General features: G+C 35.3%; 1 protein-coding gene across 2 annotated transcripts; it reads left to right on the top strand.

The window, feature by feature from the left end:
- Window positions 1-2,403: 2,403 nt before the first annotated feature.
- Window positions 2,404-12,502, top strand: LOC141333393 (alpha-N-acetylgalactosaminidase-like). Of its 2 annotated transcripts, none has more exons than XM_073838375.1 (9): window positions 2,404-2,553; window positions 4,078-4,234; window positions 5,960-6,100; window positions 6,182-6,393; window positions 8,529-8,623; window positions 8,689-8,850; window positions 9,809-10,006; window positions 11,193-11,333; window positions 11,422-12,502. In XM_073838375.1, exons 2-9 carry the CDS (start codon window positions 4,080-4,082, stop codon window positions 11,632-11,634), a joined length of 1,317 nt encoding a protein of 438 aa, XP_073694476.1. In that variant the 5' UTR covers window positions 2,404-2,553; window positions 4,078-4,079; the 3' UTR covers window positions 11,635-12,502. The 2 variants fall into 2 exon arrangements, with proteins under 2 accessions (XP_073694476.1, XP_073694474.1); XM_073838373.1 differs by having other exon boundaries at window positions 4,068-4,234.
- Window positions 12,503-21,710: the final 9,208 nt, after the last annotated feature.

Raw genomic sequence — 21,710 nt, 5'->3', positions numbered from 1 at the left:
TTAGATGGTAATACAAAAAAATGAGCGTCTACGTTTAAGCATTTCAATCAGTGAGTTTACACAGGCTTTTTACAGTCAGCAGCTTGATTCACGAACCAGTTCTGAAGATCCAAACTACATCAAATGATTCATGAACGCGTTCTGAAGATCCGATATACATCAAATGATTCACGAACCAGTTCTGAAGATCCAAACTACATCAAATGATTCATGAACGCGTTCTGAAGATCCGATCTACATCAAATGATTCACGAACCCGTTCTGAAGATCCGAACTACATCAAATGATTCATGAACGCGTTCTGAAGATCCGATCTACATCAAATGATTCACGAACCCGTTCTGAAGATCCGAACTACATCAAATGATTCACGAACCCGTTCTGAAGATCCGAACTACATCAAATGATTCGCGAACCCGTTCTGAAGATCCGAACTAAATCAAATGATTCGCGAACCCGTTCTGAAGATCCGAACTACATCAAATGATTCACGAACCCGTTCTGAAGATCCGAACTACATCAAATGATTCGCGAACCCGTTCTGAAGATCCGAACTAAATCAAATGATTCGCGAACCCGTTCTGAAGATCCGAACTACATCAAATGATTCACGAACCCGTTCTAAAGATCCGATCTACATCAAATGATTCACGAACCCGTTCTAAAGATCCGATCTACATCAAATGATTCACGAACCCGTTCCGAAGATCCGATCTACATCAAATGATTCACGAACCCGTTCTGAAGATCCGATCTACATCAAATGATTCACGAACCCGTTCTGAAGATCCGATCTACATCAAATGATTCACGAACCCGTTCCGAAGATCCGATCTACATCAAATGATTCACGAACCCGTTCTGAAGCTCCGAACTACATCAAATGATTCACGAACCCGTTCTGAAGATCCGATCTACATCAAATGATTCACGAACCCGTTCTAAAGATCCGATCTACATCAAATGATTCACGAACCCGTTCTGAAGCTCCGAACTACATCAAATGATTCACGAACCCGTTCTGAAGCTCCGAACTACATCAAATGATTCACGAACCCGTTCTGAAGCTCCGAACTACATCAAATGATTCACGAACCCGTTCTGAAGATCCGATCTACATCAAATGATTCACGAACCCGTTCTGAAGATCCGAACTACATCAAATGATTCGCGAACCCGTTCTGAAGATCCGAACTACATCAAATGATTCACGAACCCGTTCTGAAGATCCGAACTACATCAAATGATTCACGAACCCGTTCTGAAGATCCGAACTACATCAAATGATTCACGAACCCGTTCTGAAGCTCCGAACTACATCAAATGATTCACGAACCCGTTCTAAAGATCCGATCTACATCAAATGATTCACGAACCCGTTCTGAAGATCCGAACTACATCAAATGATTCGCGAACCCGTTCTGAAGATCCGAACTACATCAAATGATTCACGAACCCGTTCTGAAGATCCGAACTACATCAAATGATTCACGAACCCGTTCTGAAGATCCGAACTACATCAAATGATTCGCAAACCCGTTCCAAAGATCCGAACTACATCAAATGATTCACGAACCCGTTCCGAAGATCCGATCTACATCAAATGATTCACGAACCCGTTCTGAAGATCCGATCTACATCAAATGATTCACGAACCCGTTCTGAAGCTCCGATCTACATCAAATGATTCGCGAACACACTCAGAAGCTGTGTGCACCCAATTGCGTGCTTTGCGTGGTGGTTAAACACGCTACTGATGACATTCAGGTGTGTATGAGCGTTTTGTTCTTGTCGCATTACAGCATTTTGAGCAGCAGGTGTCGCCATCATTGCGGTTTTAGTAGCGAAACACACTTCGAAATGCTGAATCATTTTGCGAAGCAATTGATTCAATTGATTTGTAGTTCCGAAAATACACTTATATCAAAGTTACAGGAATGATTGATGGAAATAATGAAATAAGAATAATCAAACAAAATTACTCACTGATATCTACAATAAAAACAAAGCACATGGGAAAAAGTGACACATAGTATCAATAACCACATAATATTACAATATTCAATAGTATCAATAACCACATAATATTACAATATTCATAGTATTACAAAGTAACAAAAAAGAAGGGCCAGTTACATAAACTTTGCCTCCAAGTTAAGAATGTGTCTTAATAACTGGGTTGACTAACTAGAATAGAATCTTTTCGGCTTCAAATTAGAACAACCTGCGCTTTTATGTAACTGGTTTGAATAAGTTAACTAAATAACTTTTGCATAGAGGGAAAAAACTTAGATGGCTATCTTTTAAGACTAGTCTGTGCAGTTTATCAAGTTTTCTGTATGCGGAACTTCCTGCTCCACACCAGCTGATGCTGCGTCACATGACACGAATGCAGTCACATGACCCGCTGCATCAAACAACACACGTTCATCCATTCATCCACAAACACAGAGAGAAAGAGAGCAGTATTCAGCAGCAGAACCGAGCCGCTCCGCTCCGGACAGCAGTCACATCTGATCCAGAGACTGAGGGAAGATCCAACATCCGGATCCGGTGAGTGACGCGCGTGTAACAGGACATAAAACACAAACACTTACAGGATGATTGAGTTTCACGGAAGTTTCTGCTAGTTTCTGATTAATGCAATTTTATAGAATATCGAATTGCATGGAATATGCACACAGAGATCTATGCACTTTTTTATTTCTATGCGATTTACGCGACACAAATAGATATCAGTGTCGCGGATTCTAACAGGAAGTGTCCAACAGGAAGTAAAATTAGTGCTACTCATTTATTGTGCTATTTTGATGTTAAATACATAAGTTTGTGTTTTTAAATATAATATTGTGTGTGCTGTGACCTGTGAGAATGATTATGGCTGTTTGTGTGTGTATATGTATGTATGTGAGTGAGTCATGTGTGTCAGGTGACAGTCAGTCAGGTGTTTTCAGGTGTTTTTCCTCATGAACTTTACATCAGATAATAAACTTACAGCTAAACTCAATGAAGCAGTTATTATTGCGAAATATTGATATCAGCACAAACAAACACATGCTGCAATCATTGCATTTTCTATAAAAAAAGAAATTGCTGCGTTTTCTAGTCACATTATTAGTCCCATGCAGCGGTTGTAAGTTTATTTAGAATGATTTAACAATGAATATTAAAGTTATTTTTTTTTTAGTTTCTTTAGGTATTAGTTTACTATTATTTTAGGTGTGCATCATTTAGAAAAACTGAATGATTTAATCTTTCTCAGACTTTTGGTTTTGTTTGATGTGAGTTTAGTAAAAGTGCAAGTAAGTTACTCTAAAAAGTAATTAATTACTAGTTACTAATTACATCTTCAACAGTCTAATTAGATCACTCTACAAATTACTCTCTCCAAAGAGTATTTAATTACTTATTACTAATTACTTTCTACATCCTGAATCAACCTCAACAAGTTAATCATACAAGGACAGACATCAAATGGTTCTTTCAAATAAATAATAGATCATTATTCTGATCACACTTTATATTAGGGTCCATTTACTAACTTTTAACTAGAATTTTGTCTCAATTAATTAATGCTTATTAATACTTAACAACTACTTTACTAAGTTTAAGAATTGTGTAGGATTAAGGATTCAGAATTAATATGTGCTTTTTAAGTGATAATAATCAGCCATTATCCCACATTCATGCTAATAACCAACTAGTCAATAGTGAGAATAGGACACTAAAGTGTTACCAATATTCTTATGAACTCACTAAAGAATTTAAAAGTGAGAGGGGCACATAAAAAGCATGCATTTTAAGGTTAGACTTTAAATTCTGATGTTAAATCCACTATTGTATTGTGTATAAATGCTCTACAGTCTATATTCAGTATTAAGTTCAGTTACATCAGAGTAATCCCTTATTTTATTTTTTCAAAGGAAAAGTAATGCAATTACAGTAACAAATGACTGTAATAATAATTAGTTAGACCCAACGCTGGTCTGGCCTCATTTGGTAGCAATATTACAAATAAGTGCTGATCCCAGTGGGAATGCATATAATAACTCAGAATGTTATTGAAGTGCGTTTCAGAAATGCAGCACGCAGTAGTGTTTTTAGTTCTGGCGTTCTCCACGGCCAGCTGGGCTCTGGATAACGGTCTGATGAGGACCCCGCCGATGGGCTGGTTAGCCTGGGAGCGTTTCCGCTGCGACATCGACTGTCAGAACGACCCCTACAACTGCATCAGGTATTTCAATTTTAGTTCAGTTTTGGTTGATATTGTTTGTATTAATTTAATTATTAGTTTTATATTTGTAATCATTTCAAAATGTGCTTTTGTTAATTCTGCCTTTTCTGTATTACTATCATTTAGCTTGAAATTAATACTAAAAAAAAAAAAAAGATTACCGTTAAGGATTCATTTTCGTTTCTGATTTTATTTTAATTAAGGTTTTCATTTTTATTTATTTATAGTTAGTGATTTTACTGCTACAGCTTAAATTTATTTCAGGCAACATTTCTAATTTATTTTATTGCATTTAAATTCAAAAATATATATTCTTAAATCAGTCTTAAACCGTCTAGGATGAGTTCAAAAGTTATCCCATTTCTAGCATGAATCGCCATGTTGCTACCTTGATTTAAGATGGTTTAACCAAGTTGCTAGCATGATTTAACATGAATTAACGTATTGTTAGCATGATTTAACATTTTCTTAACAAGTTACTAACATGATTAGCATGTTACTAGCATGTTGCTAACATGTTTCTAGCATGATTAACTTGTTAGCATGTTACTATCATGTTTTAGCATGATTCACATGTTGCTAGCATTTTGCTAACATGTTTCTAACACGATTCTAGCATGATTAACAAGTTATTAGCATGACTAGCATGTTGTTAGCATGATTACCATGGTAATATCACGTGGTTAGCATAATTAGCATGTTACTCTAACAACAGCCTTCTAATGTTTAACATGTTTCTAGCATGATTAGCAAGTTACTAGCATGTTAGCGTGATTAGCATTTTCATATGTGGCTAGCGTATTTAACATGTTACTAGCATGATTTTAACAAGCTACTTGCATGCTGTTAGCATAATTACCAAGTTTCTAACATGATTAACATACATGTAGCTAGCATAATTAGCATGTTACTAACATGTTGTTAACATGATTAACATGTTCATATCACATGGCTAGCATAATTAACATGTTTCTAACATGTTTCTGACATGACAAGCATGTTACTAACATGATTCTAGACGTGTTGCTTACATGTTTGTAACAAGTTTTTAACATGATTAACATGTTGATAACATGTTTCTAGCATGATTAGCTAGTCGTTAACATGGTGCTAGCATGCTTAACAAGTTACTAGCATGTTGTTAGCATGATTAACATTTTATTAGAATGTTGCTAACATGTTTTTAACAAGATTCTAACATGACTACTATGTTACTAGCATGTTGTTAGCATGATTAGCATGTTATTAGCGTGTTGTTAGCATGATAAGCATGTTACCAACGTGTTGTTAGCGTGATTAGCATGTTACTAGCGTGTTGTTAGCATGATTAGCCTGTTACTAGCATGTTGTTAACATGATTAGCATGTTTAGTATTTTACTAGCGTGTTGTTAGAATGAATAGTATGTTACTAGCGTGATTAACATGTTACTAGCGTGTTGTTAGCATGATTAGCATGTTACTAGCGTGTTTTTAGCATGATTAACATGTTACTAGCGTGTTGTTAGCATGATTAGCATGTTACTAGCGTGTTGTTAGCATGATTAGCATGTTACTAGCGTGTTGTTAGCATGATTAGCATGTTACTAGCGTGTTGTTAGCATGATTAGCATGATTCTAGCATAATTAGGTAGTTTAGTGTTATGAGTTTAAAGAGTCTAGGCTGATTTGAACATTCTCAGTAATAATTGAACTGTAGATCATGATTCTGCTCTATTGTTTGTCAGTGAGAAGCTGTTCACAGATATGGCTGACAGACTGTCGGAGGACGGCTGGAGAGAGCTGGGATACGTCTACATCAACATCGACGACTGCTGGGCTTCAATGCAGAGAGACGGTCAGGGCCGACTGCAGGCCGACCCCAAGAGGTGCTGACCCCTGACCCCTGACCCCTGACAGCAGCAGTGTGTGTGTGAATGCGTTCTAGCTTTACCCGATGTGTCCCGCAGGTTCCCGCAGGGCATCGCTCATCTGGCGCAGTACGTCCACGACCGCGGCCTGAAGCTGGGCATCTACGGAGACATGGGCACTCACACCTGCGGAGGATATCCGGGAACCACGCTGGACACGGTGCAGACGGACGCGCAGACCTTTGCCGACTGGGGCATCGACATGCTGAAGCTGGACGGCTGCTACTCAAACTCGTCCTATCAGGAACAAGGTCAGACACACAACACAGCCGCTCCACTTTCCATCAGTCACTAGCTGCGTTTCCATTATCACTGAAAATACACCTAATGGAAACGGCTCAATGGCGCAATTCTCCCATATATCGCAAAAATGTTTTTATGCTCACATGAGGTGGCTTTTCAGGCAATTCCAAAAAGGAATATTTTACAAAACAGCAATGGAAACATTTCTTTCACATTTATAGGTCACATTCGATTAAATATAGCCAAAATTACACAAAAATCTATTGCCATGACTTAATAATTATGTTTTAGTTGCATAACATCGGTTAATGGAAACACCATCATTTGGCAATACTTTTTAATCTACATTTATAAAATAGCGCCAAAGTTTTGCACACATCTGTAATGTAATATTTAAATATTTTTTTAAATGTGTAGTTAATTTAGTAAATATTTATTCTGTATTTTGTAATTGTCCTTTTTTTTCAATTTCTTTACCTATATTTTTATTCATTTTATTCCGTATTATGCTTGTTGTTCTGTACAATGATTCTGACTTTCTCACAATTCTTTTTAATTCAAATTTTAGAATTTTTTTCCTCACAATCTAAGTCTAGGTCTTGTAATTCTGACTTTTTATCTCACAATTGACTTTTTTCCTTGTAATTTCGAGTTTAAATCTCACAATTCTGACTTTTTTCTCAGAATTGAGATATAAACGCACAATTGTGAGTTATAAAGTCAGAATTGTGAGGTTTTTTTCTTGCAAGAAAAAAACTTAACTCACAATTCTGACTATTTCTTGCAATTGAAAATTGAAAAAAAATCAGAATTTCTATGATGCAATTCTGAGACAAAAAGTCAGAATTGTGGGATGTAAAGCCACAATTGCAAGAAATAAAGTCAGAATTGTGAGTTTGCAAGTTTTTTGTTGCAGTTACGACTTTGTATCTCACAATTCAGAATTGTTTCCTCGCAATTTAAAGTTTACATCTCACAATTCTGACTTTTTATCTCACAATTCTACCTTTTTTTTCCTCAGAATTGGATCGTATAAACTCGCAATTGACATTTTTCAATTTTCAATTGCAAGAAATAGTCAGAATTGTGAGTTTGCAAGTTTTTTTTCTTGAATTGCAAAATACAAAATACTTTTTTCCTCGCAATTCTAAAGTTTACATCTCACAATTCAATTTTTTTTTTCAAAATCTAAACCCCCCTCACAATTCTGACTTTTTTTGCTCACAATTTCGAGTTTAAATCTGACAATTCTGACTGTTTTTCTCAGAACCGCGATATACATGCACAATTGTGAGTTATAAAGTCAAAATTGCGAGTTTACAAGTTTTTTTTTCGTGCAATTGCGACTTTGTATCTTGAAATTTAGATTTTTTTCCTCAATTTCGGGTTTACTTCTTGCAATTCTGATCTTTTTTCTTAGAATTGCGTCATAAATTCTGACTCAGAATCGCAATTTTTCTTAGAACTGAGATATATATGCACAATTGCGCGATACAAACTCACATTTGCAATACATAAAGTCAGAACTGCAAGTTTGCAAGTTTTTTTCCTTGCAATTGCAAATTTGTATCTTGCAATTCAGATTTTTTAATCTCAATTTTTTTCCTTGCAATTTTAAGTTTACATCTCGCAAGTCTGACTGTTTTTCTCAGAACTGAGATATAAACACACAATTGAGTTATAAAGTCAGAATTGCAAGAAATAAATTCAGAATTGTGAGTTTGCCAGTTTTTTGGTTGCAACTGCGACTTTGTATCTTGCATTTCTGACTTTTTCTCACAATTGTGAGTTAGAAAATCCAGTTCTGAGAAGAAAAAAAGACTGATATGTTCACAGAATTGCAAGTTTATATCTCACAATTCTGAGTAAAAAAAAGTCAGAATTGCGAGTTGCAATAACCTTTAAAAAAAAAAAAAAAAAAAAAATGGATTCAGTGGCGGAAACAACTTTCCATAACCTATGATAGTAAAAAAATTACTAAAAAAAAAAAAATTCTCATCTCACAATTCTGACTTTTTATTTCACAATTCTGCAAACATCTCTACAAATTGGCATTAAAGAAAGATTATCTGTTTTTTCAATATCTGATATTATTTGTATTGTATTTTCATTTTATTCTATTTTTATTTCTTTCTAAATCCAGGCTACCCAATGATGTCAAAGGCCCTCAACGCTACGGGCCGTCCCATTGGCTACTCCTGCAGTTGGCCCGCCTACCAGGGTGGTCTCCCGCCAAAAGTGAGTTGAAAGCAGCCATTGGAAGTCATGTGATGTGATGTGATAGTAATGTAATGCTGTCTCAGGTGAACTACACGCTGCTGGGTCAGATCTGTAATTTGTGGAGGAACTATGATGACATCCAGGACTCGTGGGACAGTGTGCTGAGCATCGTCGACTGGTTCTTTGATAATCAGGACGTCCTGCAGCCCGCCGCCGGACCGGGACAGTGGAACGACCCCGACATGGTGAGATCCTTTAAAGAACAGTATTTATTCAAATAAATTAATAAATAAAATGGTTCTATATTTTGTGTAGTTGTTATATTTTTATTTTATTCCGTATTTTATTTAAAAAAGTTTTTTTTAATCATTTCAATATGTGCTTTTGCCAATTTTGTTAGTTTTTTTTTTTAAATATTACTATTATTTAGGTTTAAATTAATAGATTTAAAAAAAAAAAAAAACTAATTATAGCTGTTTAGGATTCATTTTAATTTCTGTTTCTATTTTAGTTCAGTTTTAGTTTTTATTTAGTGAAACGACCCAGACATAGTGAAAAAAATATTCTGTATTATGTGTAGTTTTTATAGTTTTATTTTATTCCATATTTTATTTTGTTATTATTGTTGTTATTTTTAATCATTTTAATATTTGCTTTTGCCAATTCTGTTTTTTTAGGGTTAAATGAATAGATTTTTTTGTTAAATTACAGTTTAGGATTCATTTTAATTTCTGTTTTTATTTTAGTTCAGTTTTAGTTTTTATTTAGTGGAAAGACCCCAGACATGGTGAAAAAAAAAAAAAAAGATTCTGTATTCTGTAGTTTTTAAAATTGTATTTTATTCTGTATTTATATTTTTATTTTAATATCTTGTTTTTTTACATTTCAATATGTGGTTTTGCCAGTTCTGTTAGTTTTTTAATATTACTATCATTTAGATTTAAATTAATAGATTTTTTTTAATTATTGTTGTTTAGGATTCATTTAAATTTCTGTTTTTATTTTAGTTTTTATTTAGTAAAACGATCCAGACATGTGAGAAAAAAAATCTGTATTATTTTATTTTATTCCTTATTTATATTTTATTTTATTTTTTATTTTAAATAATTTCAATATGTGGTTTTGCTGATTCAGTTTTTTTATTTTTTTTTTATTTTAAGAAACTGTTTACTCATGATTTCTGCTGGTTTGTCTGATCCTCAGCTGATCATTGGAGACTTCGGTCTCAGCATGGACCAATCACGTTCTCAGATGGCTCTGTGGGCGATCATGGCCGCGCCTCTCTTCATGTCTAACGATCTGCGTACGATCAGCAGCGGCGCTCGCGCAATCCTGCAGAACAAAATCGCCATCGCCATCAATCAGGACCCCTTGGGCATCCAGGGCAAACGCCTGATCAAGGTGAGACGTCTGTAAAGCAGGTGTTTCAGTGTTAAAAGACCAAATATTATCATCCTTGTGCGAGGACCCCCATTTAATTTTTTTTTATTTTTTTTATTAATTTAACTTTTTTTAGTGATTTAAATATTTTTGTAATAAATTAGTTTCTATAATTTTCTATTAATATTAATATAGTTTTATTTTCATGCTTATGGAATATGATTTTTAATTATATCAATATTATATAATATTTTTTTGTTTCTATTTACTCTAATAGCTGTTAGGGTTAAATACTGTATTATTTGTTGATTTTTATTATTTTGAATTTTGTTTTAATAATTATGGCGTTATGTCACACTATTTTAATTTATTTTAATTATTATGTTTAGTATACAAAAATATAGTACTTTATTGCTCACTATAATTAACTGATTATATTTTAGTAATTAGTTTAATCTTAATTTATTTTCATATTTTTTGCACTGTTTGGAAAGCACAGATCAAGTGGAAGTTTGTACTGTGAAAAAGTAATTTTATTTTAAAAAATACATCTAATGTATTTTGATACATATTTAATATTTGTTATTATTATTTTAAAATGTAATTTATTAATAATTATAATTGTATTATTTAGTCATTTTAATTCTTTTGAAGTTATTTTGCAATTATTTTAAATATTTAGTTAAATTTTTTTAATTTATTATAACATTTATTATTTAAGTTTTCTCGGATAAAGTGAGAGTTTGAATTGTGAAAAAGTTATTTTATTAAAAAAAAAATACATGTTAAAATTAATTGGAAAATATGGTATTTTATTACACATTTAATTTGTTATTATTTTAAAATGTAGTTATTTATTAATAATTATTGTATTATTAAGTCATTTCAATTATTTTAAAGGCATTTAAATTAGTTTAAATGTATTTAGTTATATTTTTAATAAATATTTTAACATGTTTTCACAGAATAAGTGGAGGTTTGTATTATAAAAAAAGTAATTTTATTAGAAATGCATGTAAAATATTATTTGAAAAATATTTTGTTACACATTTATTTTTACTATTTTTTAAATATTTGTTATTTTAAAAGTTAGTAATTTATTAATCATTATAATGTACTAATTAGTTGATTATTATTATTTCTTTTCATGTTTTTTGCACTGTTTTGAAAGCACTCATTTCCATTGCTTCTGCTGTGTTTGTGTCAGGAGAAGAGCAGGATCGAGGTGTACTGGCGTCCTCTAAATAAAGGATCCAGCGCTCTGGTGTTCTTCAGCAGGAGGTCAGATATGCCGTATCGCTACGTGACAAATCTAAAGACGCTCAACTATAAAGCTGGAAGCTATCAGGTAAGCATTCAGAAACACACAAACACCTCAGATGAAACGCAGACACTCCATCACTTACACAGCATCTGTCTGTCTGTCTGTCTGTCAGGTGTATGACGTGTTTTCAGAGAAGCTGTTGCCTGATCTGAAGGACAGCACAGAGTTCTCCGTGTCCATCAACCCGTCCGGTGCGGTCATGTGGTACGTCACTCCAATAGCCGAGTGGCAGAAGGAGGCGGGGCCTGGGCGTTTCAGCGAGAGGCTGATTGGGCCAAAGTTCCATAAACATGCTAATGAGGTCGACGCCCCTCTGATGCTTTGAACCGGATTGGTTTAAGGCGGCTCCGCCCCTCAGGAATCAATTACGCACTCAGGGACATTTAGCCAATCAAACGTGCCTACAATCACTTGATTTCTTTTTATAAAAAGTTTTCTTGTAATTTTTTTTAGGACTGTTTCTACTCAATGTTGATTTTTTTTTTGTTTACATTTTACTACTGTATGATATGGAAGCCCATTTCTGCCACTGAATAAATAAAAATTAAAAAAGGTAATTGTGACTTTTTATCTAGCGATTCTGACTTTTGTCTCTCAATTCTGACTTTTTTTTTCTCAGAACTGTGAGGTATAAACACAGTTGCGAGTTATAAAGTCAAGTTCTGAGGAGAAAAAAAAAAAAAGACTAATATGTTCCAAGAATTGCAAGTTTATATATGTTTATAAATCAGAATTCTGATATTATAGCTTGGAATTGTGACTTTATTTTTAAGAATTGCAAGTTTATATCATGCAATTGTGAGATAATTCACAATATCCTTTTTTTTATTATTTCAATTTAGTGGTGGAAACGTGCTTCCATAGTATGAAGTGCTTTTGGATGCAATTCAATGTTTTTGCACTGATGCCTGCTAACAATATCATATCATTTTTGCACATTTGAGTCATTTCAGCTTGTAGAAATTGAGATGTTCAAATTATGATGCATTTGTTCCTGTGCACTACTGTTTCTAAACTCAAATAAACACTTTAAAGAGTGAGTATGAGTGTAAAAGACCAAAAAACACCCATCAGTCGCTCACCTTTGGGTGTGGAAGTGTCCCATAAAGTTTCTGATGCACACATTCTTGAGGGTTAAACTACAATTTAAACATAGTAAGATAATAAAACTCATGTTAATGATGTCCGTTTCAGATAGTCTGTTGGATCTTATTGATTTTGTTCCTGAGCTAGTTTTGAAATGCATTTAAAAAAAAAATAATCTGAATAAATGTTAATATTAATATTAATCAAATTGACTAGAAGTCTTAAAAAAATGAGTTTTTCAGCAGTTACTGCTCAACCTGATGACATTTATTCTTCTTTACTAGTTGCCTCTGTGCTGATTTACATATTTACTTTATTTTAACAATACATCTGAAAGATTTCATAGCTTTGACTGTCACTTTTAATGCTCCAAAATCAAATTTGTCAAATAATTGTATCCACCGTGTATCCATCAGGCGGCAGTGACGCGCATGCGCCGAAACGCTCTGATAATGAACACCATTTAAATACACTCATATTTAAACACTCAATGATTCAGAAGCTTCAGTAGAACATTAATAACGAGCTCGTGGGTCGAGTCGAGTAATAGCAGAACTCTGAATTAATTCAGCCAGCTATTTGACAGAAGGAATCAGTGACTCTGACAATAGAGTCTGGCTCCACCTGTTGGACAAACGCTGTCATTACAGCGAGAACACAAACCACCGTGTAACACTCTGATATATTATTAAAGATAATTGATAATGACACCTTTTACAAAGCAATAGCAAATGATTCCATTAACGTGCAGTCCACCCAGTAGAATCAAAACATTAAATATGAAGGGTGTCTGTACAATTTCTGAACTTTTGCATTTCAGTGCTTGTTTTGTGTGTTTTATTTGAGGACATGGCTAATCAGGCCACTTTTTAGACAATAAACAATAAACTAGCGATGGCGCTTTCGAATCATTGCTTCGTGAAGCTTCGAAACTTTTGTGAATCATTTCAAAGTCCCTTTAGGGCCAGTCATGTCACTCGGCGGCCATCTTTGAAACGCCTCTCGGGCATGCAAGTGCAGCTCTTTGAATGGGGAAACATCAAATTCTCCAAAACTGTTCACCAAGCTTACGATTAAATTTCATATTTGAAATCACCAATGAAATCGGACAAGAATTGCCCCATAAATATGGTTCCTTGAGCTCCAATAGCGTTAAAAAAACGTTTATTTTTTCCTGCTAGATCAGCCAGTGCGCATGCGCAGTACTGAGCACACGTCTAGTGCACAGATTGTTTCTATAGCAACTGGGACTTCTAAAGGCAGCTGCAGCGACGCGCTGACTTTACTAATCAACAATTGGCTCTTTAACTAAGAAGGCGGGGCTTCGCGGCCATAATGAGCGTTGCATTTTCCCCCATTCAAAACTATACGAGTGACATGTCTTGGGTATTCTATAGACTTTGGTCATTTGTTTCAAAATAGTTGTTCTGGGCGCGTATCAAACTGACAAAGTCACGTGATTTGAGTAAACGAGGCTTCATGACGTCATAACCGTTCCGAAACGTTTCGTAATTTTAATGATTTGTCGTTGGGGGCGATCGAAAACAGCGTCTATGGTTTTTACCTGATCTCAGATCAGTTTCAGCCATTTGTAGGCATTGTAACGAGACGTTTGTGTAATTAAAAGGCCATTATATACATGTTGCTTGCAAGCTCTCCATAAAACAAACAAAACAAGCCCTGCAAATTAGTATAAATATTTTAAAAACCATATATTATACAGACACTTCATTTATACTTTTTTATTATTATTATTAAAAGCTGTTTTATACGTTTTATCCTGAGTTTGTCGCATTTACATTTTTTTACCAGCAGGCGTCACTAGCGTGTTGCGTCTCGAGCGCTTCGAAACACTGAATCATTTTGCGAAATAATTGGTTCAAATGATTCGAATCTTCGATAAGGTTCGTTTTTCCCATCACTAGTTAAAACCACTGGTTTCGTTAGAAAAAAACTTAGGATCAAAGGTCTGCTAGCAAGGAATTATCGGTATGAGGTAACGATGCATCGTTTGTTGTAATCACATGACTTGGCCAGTTCGATTCACCGATTCAAAACAATTAATTCAAAGTTTCAAACCTTCTTGAAGCAGCGTTTTGAAAGATACTTTAAAAGGTATTCTTGCAGTTTAAACAAATGTCTTGAAGGTAGTGGAGGTTACTTTTGAAGTACTGCTTCGCAAAGCTTCGAAACTGTTGTAAATCATTTGTTTTGAACATGGACGACGCATCTCCGCTTCATTTCACTATAGAAAAGTCATGAGGCGGAGCCGCGGCATCAAAGTCCCGCCCAAACTCCCACAGACCCAATCACAAGATCACAATCATGACACCACACCCCGTTTTTATAACATTAAATAACTACCTAAAAGCAAACTTATTAGAAAAACGAACAATTGAACATGAATAAGCATTATAAGAACTACCTCACATGATGGAAACCATCTTTGGAAAAAAAATATTTGAAGTGTAATTCGATTATTTAATTTGGCTCACGTCCCATTAGATTACATGGAGAGGGCGGGGTTTAGGACCTGTACTGCAGCCAGCCACCGGGGGGCGATCGAAAACTTTTAGCTTCACTTTTCAGGACTTGTTTGTTACACTTGGTTTCGAAACACTGAGCGAACTGCCAAAGTCACATGATTTCAGTAAACATTATAACCTTTTCGAAATTTCAGTGGTTTGTCGTTAGGGGGCGAATGATAATCTCTGTAAACCCATGAATTATTGAGTTATACTGCGTCTATGGTTTTTTACCTGATCTCAGATCAGTTTCATCAATTTGTAGACATTTTAACTAAACATTTGTGTAATTGAAAGGTTGAGAAGTAGTTAATAGTCTCTTACTGGCCTCTATATACAACCTCTCCAAAAAAAAAGTTAATATAAAATATTTTAAAAACCACATATTATACAGACACTTTATATTTATTGCCATTTTATTGCATTTGATGCTTTTTACTTTTAATAAAAGATTTGCAATGGGGGTTTAAAAGCTGTATGCATGTTTTAGCTCGAGTTTTAGTTGCATTTGCATCTTTTGTCCAGCAGGCGTCACCAGCGTGTGGCGTTTCGAAACACTGAATCATTTTGTGAAGCAATTGGTTCAAAAGATTCGAAGCTTCAAAAAAAGTTAGTTTCTCCCATCACTAGTTAAAACCACTGGTTCACCAGAAAAAACTTTGAATCAAAGTTTTATTGTTTTTTACTTTGGATCAAAGTTTTTTTTCCGATTCACTGATTCAAAACAATAGATTTAAAGTTTTGAACCTTCATGAAGCTGTGTTTCGAAAGATTCTTTTAAAACTTTCTCGCAGTTTAAACAAATGTCTTGAAGGTAGTGGAGGTTAATTTTGAAGTATTGCTTCGCGAAGTTTCGAAACCTGCCTGAATCATTTGTTTCGAACGTGTCACGTGGTTTCAGTTATCGCGCTTACGTCACAACTGTTTCGAAATTTCAATGTTTGGCCGCTGGGGGGCGATGATCTCAATAAACCTGTTAATCACTGCGATTTTGGATCAGTTTTACACAAATTTGTTGACATTTTTAATTAGAAATATTTGTTCAAGTAAAATGAAAAAGTCTCTTACTGGTCTGTTTAGACAAATCCCCCCAAAACAAACAAAAGAAGTCCTGAAAATGAATAAAAGAACGTGGACCACAAAACCATCATAAGGGTCATTTAAAAAAAAAAAAAAACATCAACCCAGGTTTGTCTGGAGCAGAAACGAAAAATTGACATGAATAAATAAGCTTTTCATTGATGTATGGTTTGTTAGGATAGGACAATATTTGGCTGAGATACAACTATTTGAAAATCTGGAATATGAGGGTGCAAACATATCTAAATATTGAGAAAATCGCCTTTAAAGTTGTCCAAGCGCAGTTCTTAGCAATGCATATTACTAATCAATTAATGTTTGATATATTTATGGTAGGAAATTTACCAAATATCTTCATGGAACATGATCTTTACTTAATATCCTAATGATTTTTGCCATAAAAGAAAAAGTGATCATTTTGTCTTTACAATGTATTTTTGGCTATTGCTACTTAAGACTGGTTTGGTGCTCCAGGATCACATATTATAAACACTTCGTATTTAATGCTATTTTATAGTTTGTTAATTCCAATTAATATATTATACTTCAAACAAAACGTTTGCTGTTTTTATGCGTGTTTTGGCCTGAGATTTTGCTGCATTTACACTATTTCACCAGCAGGTGTCACCGGCGTGTGGCGTTTCGAAACACTGAATCATTTTATGGTTCAATTGATTCAAAGTTTCGAAATTATTAATTTCTTCCATCACTGCTTTAAAGCATTTTGTATCTTAAACCTATAGCGCATTTTGTAATTTATATTCAAAAATCTGAACTCAAAATGTGTTTTCAAATACAAATAGACAGTCCTGGCCCAATCACACTCCATCAAATTAAACAATCAATCAAACAGATCAAGATTTTTTTTTTTATTAATACACACAAACGGTGCAAACAACGAAATGTATGAAACCCACAGCTGCCTGTTAACGTTCACATCATAGACTAAAATAAAAATAAAAAAGGTTCACATTGACACTTACCTTTGTGTCGCTCACCTGGTTCATACCTGGAAACACGTGCGCGCTACCTGCTGCCATATTTGGTCACGTGTGCACATGGGCGTCAATGTCACGCTATCATTACTTCCTCTGCTGTAATACAATTACATTTTGACAATACTGGATTTGTAGGAGTATATGTGACTTTTGATATGTTTATTTTGCTGTGTGTGTATTTCCAGTATACATGTTTCTTTTTGTTAATTTATGTATTTAAATGTTCTGCAACAAAAATAAATTACAAATTGACCATATCTCACAGATACTTAAAGGTAGCACACTGCAAAAAGTATGCTTTTCTTAAGTATTTTTGTCTAGATATATCTAAACATTTTTAAAACAAGATACATTTACTGGAGATACAAAATGACTAAAGATATGTTTTTTTTTTAAAGATCAAATTCAAGTGATTTTAAGCTAAAAACAAAAACAGATATCTACTAATGAGGTCTGAAAAAGCTACTGATGTTTTTTCCCACAAAAGTTTATTTTGACCCCATTGGCATTTTTTTTATTATAAACTTAAAAAAAAAAAAAAAAAATTATATATATATATATATATATATATATATATATATATATATATATATATAGATACATACAGTGTTGGGGGTAACCGATTACAAGTAACACAAGTAGCTTTAAAGTAACTAGTAAAGTAAAGCATTCCTTTTTAATTGACAAGAAAATATCTAAGTTACTTTTTTCCCTCATTTATTGATTAAAAGCTCTCCTGTCCTCATGTTGAGAGAAATTGTGAGTAAGATGTTCCTTTAGTTCTAGAATAAATTTGAACATGCATTAATTCATCTCACTCACTAAAAAAACAGATCCAGTGTTCTTCAAAATGAATAAAAACAGTCAAATTCAACACAAACCTGCAGTAATTAAATATGTTAAATAAAACAAATATGTCCTTCGATGATCCAATTCATCCATACTAATAAGCAAAAATTACTCAAGATAATCTAACATTTGTTTTCCTTTTTTTATTGCTCAAGAGTTGATTTGTTCTTCTGCGGTCTACTGTACAGACCTCAATTTACTTTTCTCTAAGCCTGAGGCTTTTGGGGTGAAAAGGCCTTTTACATTTGACAAAAATAGAACTTTTTATATTTGAAACAAGCAAGCCCTGCCCAGATTTAAAAAGTAACGCAAAAGTAACATAACACATTACTTCCCATAAAAAGTAACTAAGTAACGTAATTAGTTACTTTTTAGGGAGTAACTCAATATTGTAATGCATTACTTTTAAAAGTAACTTTCCCCAACACTGCATATATATTTTTTTTTTAAGAATCAATATTTTAAGTCATCTTGTGTCTCAAGTAACTGTACCTTGATTTAATAAAGTTTAGATCAATTTTTCTTTACATCAAATAATTCCAAATGATTAACACAGCATATAAGCAAGAACAACAGCAGCTTTGTGAAGTTCCTGTGTTCATCGCACAAAACGACTCATTTGCAGCTCATAAGAATACGTACTCAAACGTTTATTTTTTTCCAAACGAACACACATTAAACCTCTGTGATGGCGAGTGTGGATTGCTCAGCTACTTGAAGTCACACGATACACAAGAATGGCACCAAAAGACGAACGAGTTTGACCTGGACACAAACTAAAGAAAACCCTGTTCTGGAGTTTTTCAGTCAGTTGGTCAAACACAATACAGCATTTGTTCTAGTTTGGGTATTTACAGCTCGGTGTCTAGTTGATATAATAAACTCACATCTCAGCGTCTGCGTTGGCCTGTAAACATTTGTAAACTCACTCTGTGTCGGAACAGGCAAACGTGAAACGAACACTCTGAGCAGGAGTCTAAACCTAAAGATGAGACTAATCTCACGTCAGTCATTTTGCAGCATGCAACGTTCAGCGAACACGACGTGTGGAATCAGTGTCAGATTCAGCAGCAGCCAAGCCAGACGCTCACATTCAGTCCGACCTGGAAGGAGTCCAAACGCTTGCGGATGAAGCCCGGCGGTCCGCGTGATGAGCAGAAATCACAGGCTAAAACACACAGAAGCGCAGCTAGCGTCTGCCTGTCTACATACAGCAACACATATGATGCATCCGTCCATCCGCTATAAACTGAAGCAGATGGTCCGCGTGCGGCAGTGATCGAAGGCCGTCGGGTCCGAATGGTGTTTGCGCGTGCATGCCGACAGGAGGATCCGGCCGTGCCTCCGGAGACGTGGAAACTAACACTATCACAGACAAGAGTGCCATATAAACTCACGAAACACACGTTACACCGCTGACGCGTCCGGCCGCGATGATCCTGAGATTCACACACAAACTAAAGACTAGATGCGGACGCTCGGTCCAGCGCTGCGGCGTTCTCCTCCGGTCGGCGGAGGCGGGAGAACGCGGCAGCTGGTTTAAGGCATCGGAGTGGTTCCGTCGTTCGTCCGCTAAATAAGAGCTTCTATGGGAGTAAATGAGTGAAGGATTCTCCTCCGCGGCCGCCGCTCGCTTGGTTTCTGGTGTCGATGTCACACGTCTGTCAGCACTGATGTGAGGAGCGCCACGCCTGCAGGAACACACAGATTCAGAGTTAACTGACAACAAAAACAGGAGCAACATCTGTGTAAAACATTAACTCAAATACATTATAGAACAACTTTCATTTGGTTTGACTTGATGTACTAAAATAACACTAAAACTGAAATAAAAATCAAGACCATACAAATATTCATCCATCTATCCATCAGTGCATTTATGCATCCATCCATTTATCTATCCACCCATCTATCCACCCATCCATCCATTATTTACCCATCCATCCATTTATCTATCCACCCATCCATCCATCTAACCATCCATTTATCCATTAATCATTTATCTATCCACCCATCCATCCATCTAACCATCCATTTATCCATTAATCATTTATCCATCCATCCATCCATCCATCCACCTATCCATCATTTATCCATCATTTATCCATCCATCCATCCATCCATCCATCCATCCATCCATCCATCCACCCATCCGTCATTTATCCATCCATTTATCCATCCATCCATCCATCCATCCATCCATCCATCCATCATTTATCCATCTATTCATCCACCCATCCATCATTCATCCATCCATCCATCCATCATTTATCCATCTATTCATCCACCCATCCATCATTTATCCATCCATCCATCCATCCATCATTTATCCATCTATTCATCCACCCATCCATCATTTATCCATCCATCCATCCATCCATCCATCATTTATCCATCTATTCATCCACCCATCCATCATTTATCCATCCATCCATCCATCCATCATTTATCCATCTATTCATCCACCCATCCATCATTTATCCATCCATCCATCCATCCATCATTTATCCATCTATTCATCCACCCATCCATCATTTATCCATCCATCCATCATTTATTCATCTATTCATCCACCCATCCATCATTTATCCATCCATCCATCCATCCATCCATCATTTATCCATCTATTCATCCACCCATCCATCATTTATCCATCCATCCATCCATCATTTATCCATCTATTCATCCACCCATCCATCATTTATCCATCTATTCATCCACCCATCCATCATTCATCCATCCATCCATCCATCCATCATTTATCCATCTATTCATCCACCCATCCATCATTTATCCATCCATCCATCCATCCATCATTTATCCATCTATTCATCCACCCATCCATCATTTATCCATCTATTCATCCACCCATCCATCATTCATCCATCCATCCACCCATCCATCATTTATCCATCCATCCATCCATCCATCATTTATCCATCTATTCATCCACCCATCCATCATTTATCCATCCATCCATCCATCCATCATTTATCCATCTATTCATCCACCCATCCATCATTTATCCATCCATCCATCCATCATTTATCCATCTATTCATCCACCCATCCATCATTTATCCATCTATTCATCCACCCATCCATCATTTATCCATCCATCCATCCACCCATCCATCATTTATCCATCCATCCATCCATCATTTATCCATCTATTCATCCACCCATCCATCATTTATCCATCTATTCATCCACCCATCCATCATTCATCCATCCATCCATCATTTATCCATCTATTCATCCACCCATCCATCATTCATCCATCCATCCATCCATCCATCATTTATCCATCTATTCATCCACCCATCCATCATTTATCCATCCATCCATCCATCATTTATCCATCTATTCATCCACCCATCCATCATTTATCCATCTATTCATCCACCCATCCATCATTTATCCATCTATTCATCCACCCATCCATCATTTATCCATCCATCCATCCATCATTTATCCATCTATTCATCCACCCATCCATCATTTATCCATCTATTCATCCACCCATCCATCATTTATCCATCCATCCATCCATCCATCCATCCATCCATCATTTATCCATCTATTCATCCACCCATCCATCATTTATCCATCTATTCATCCACCCATCCATTATTTATCCATCTATTCATCCACCCATCCATCATTCATCCATCCATCCATCCATCCATCCATCATTTATCCATCTATTCATCCACCCATCCATCATTTATCCATCCATCCATCCATCCATCATTTATCCATCTATTCATCCACCCATCCATCATTTATCCATCCATCCATCCATCATTTATCCATCTATTCATCCACCCATCCATCATTTATCCATCTATTCATCCACCCATC

Source organism: Garra rufa, chromosome 4, assembly GCF_049309525.1.
Source record: "Garra rufa chromosome 4, GarRuf1.0, whole genome shotgun sequence".
NCBI classification, from domain to species: Eukaryota; Metazoa; Chordata; class Actinopteri; order Cypriniformes; family Cyprinidae; genus Garra; species Garra rufa.
This window is presented reverse-complemented; position numbering and strand designations above follow the sequence as displayed.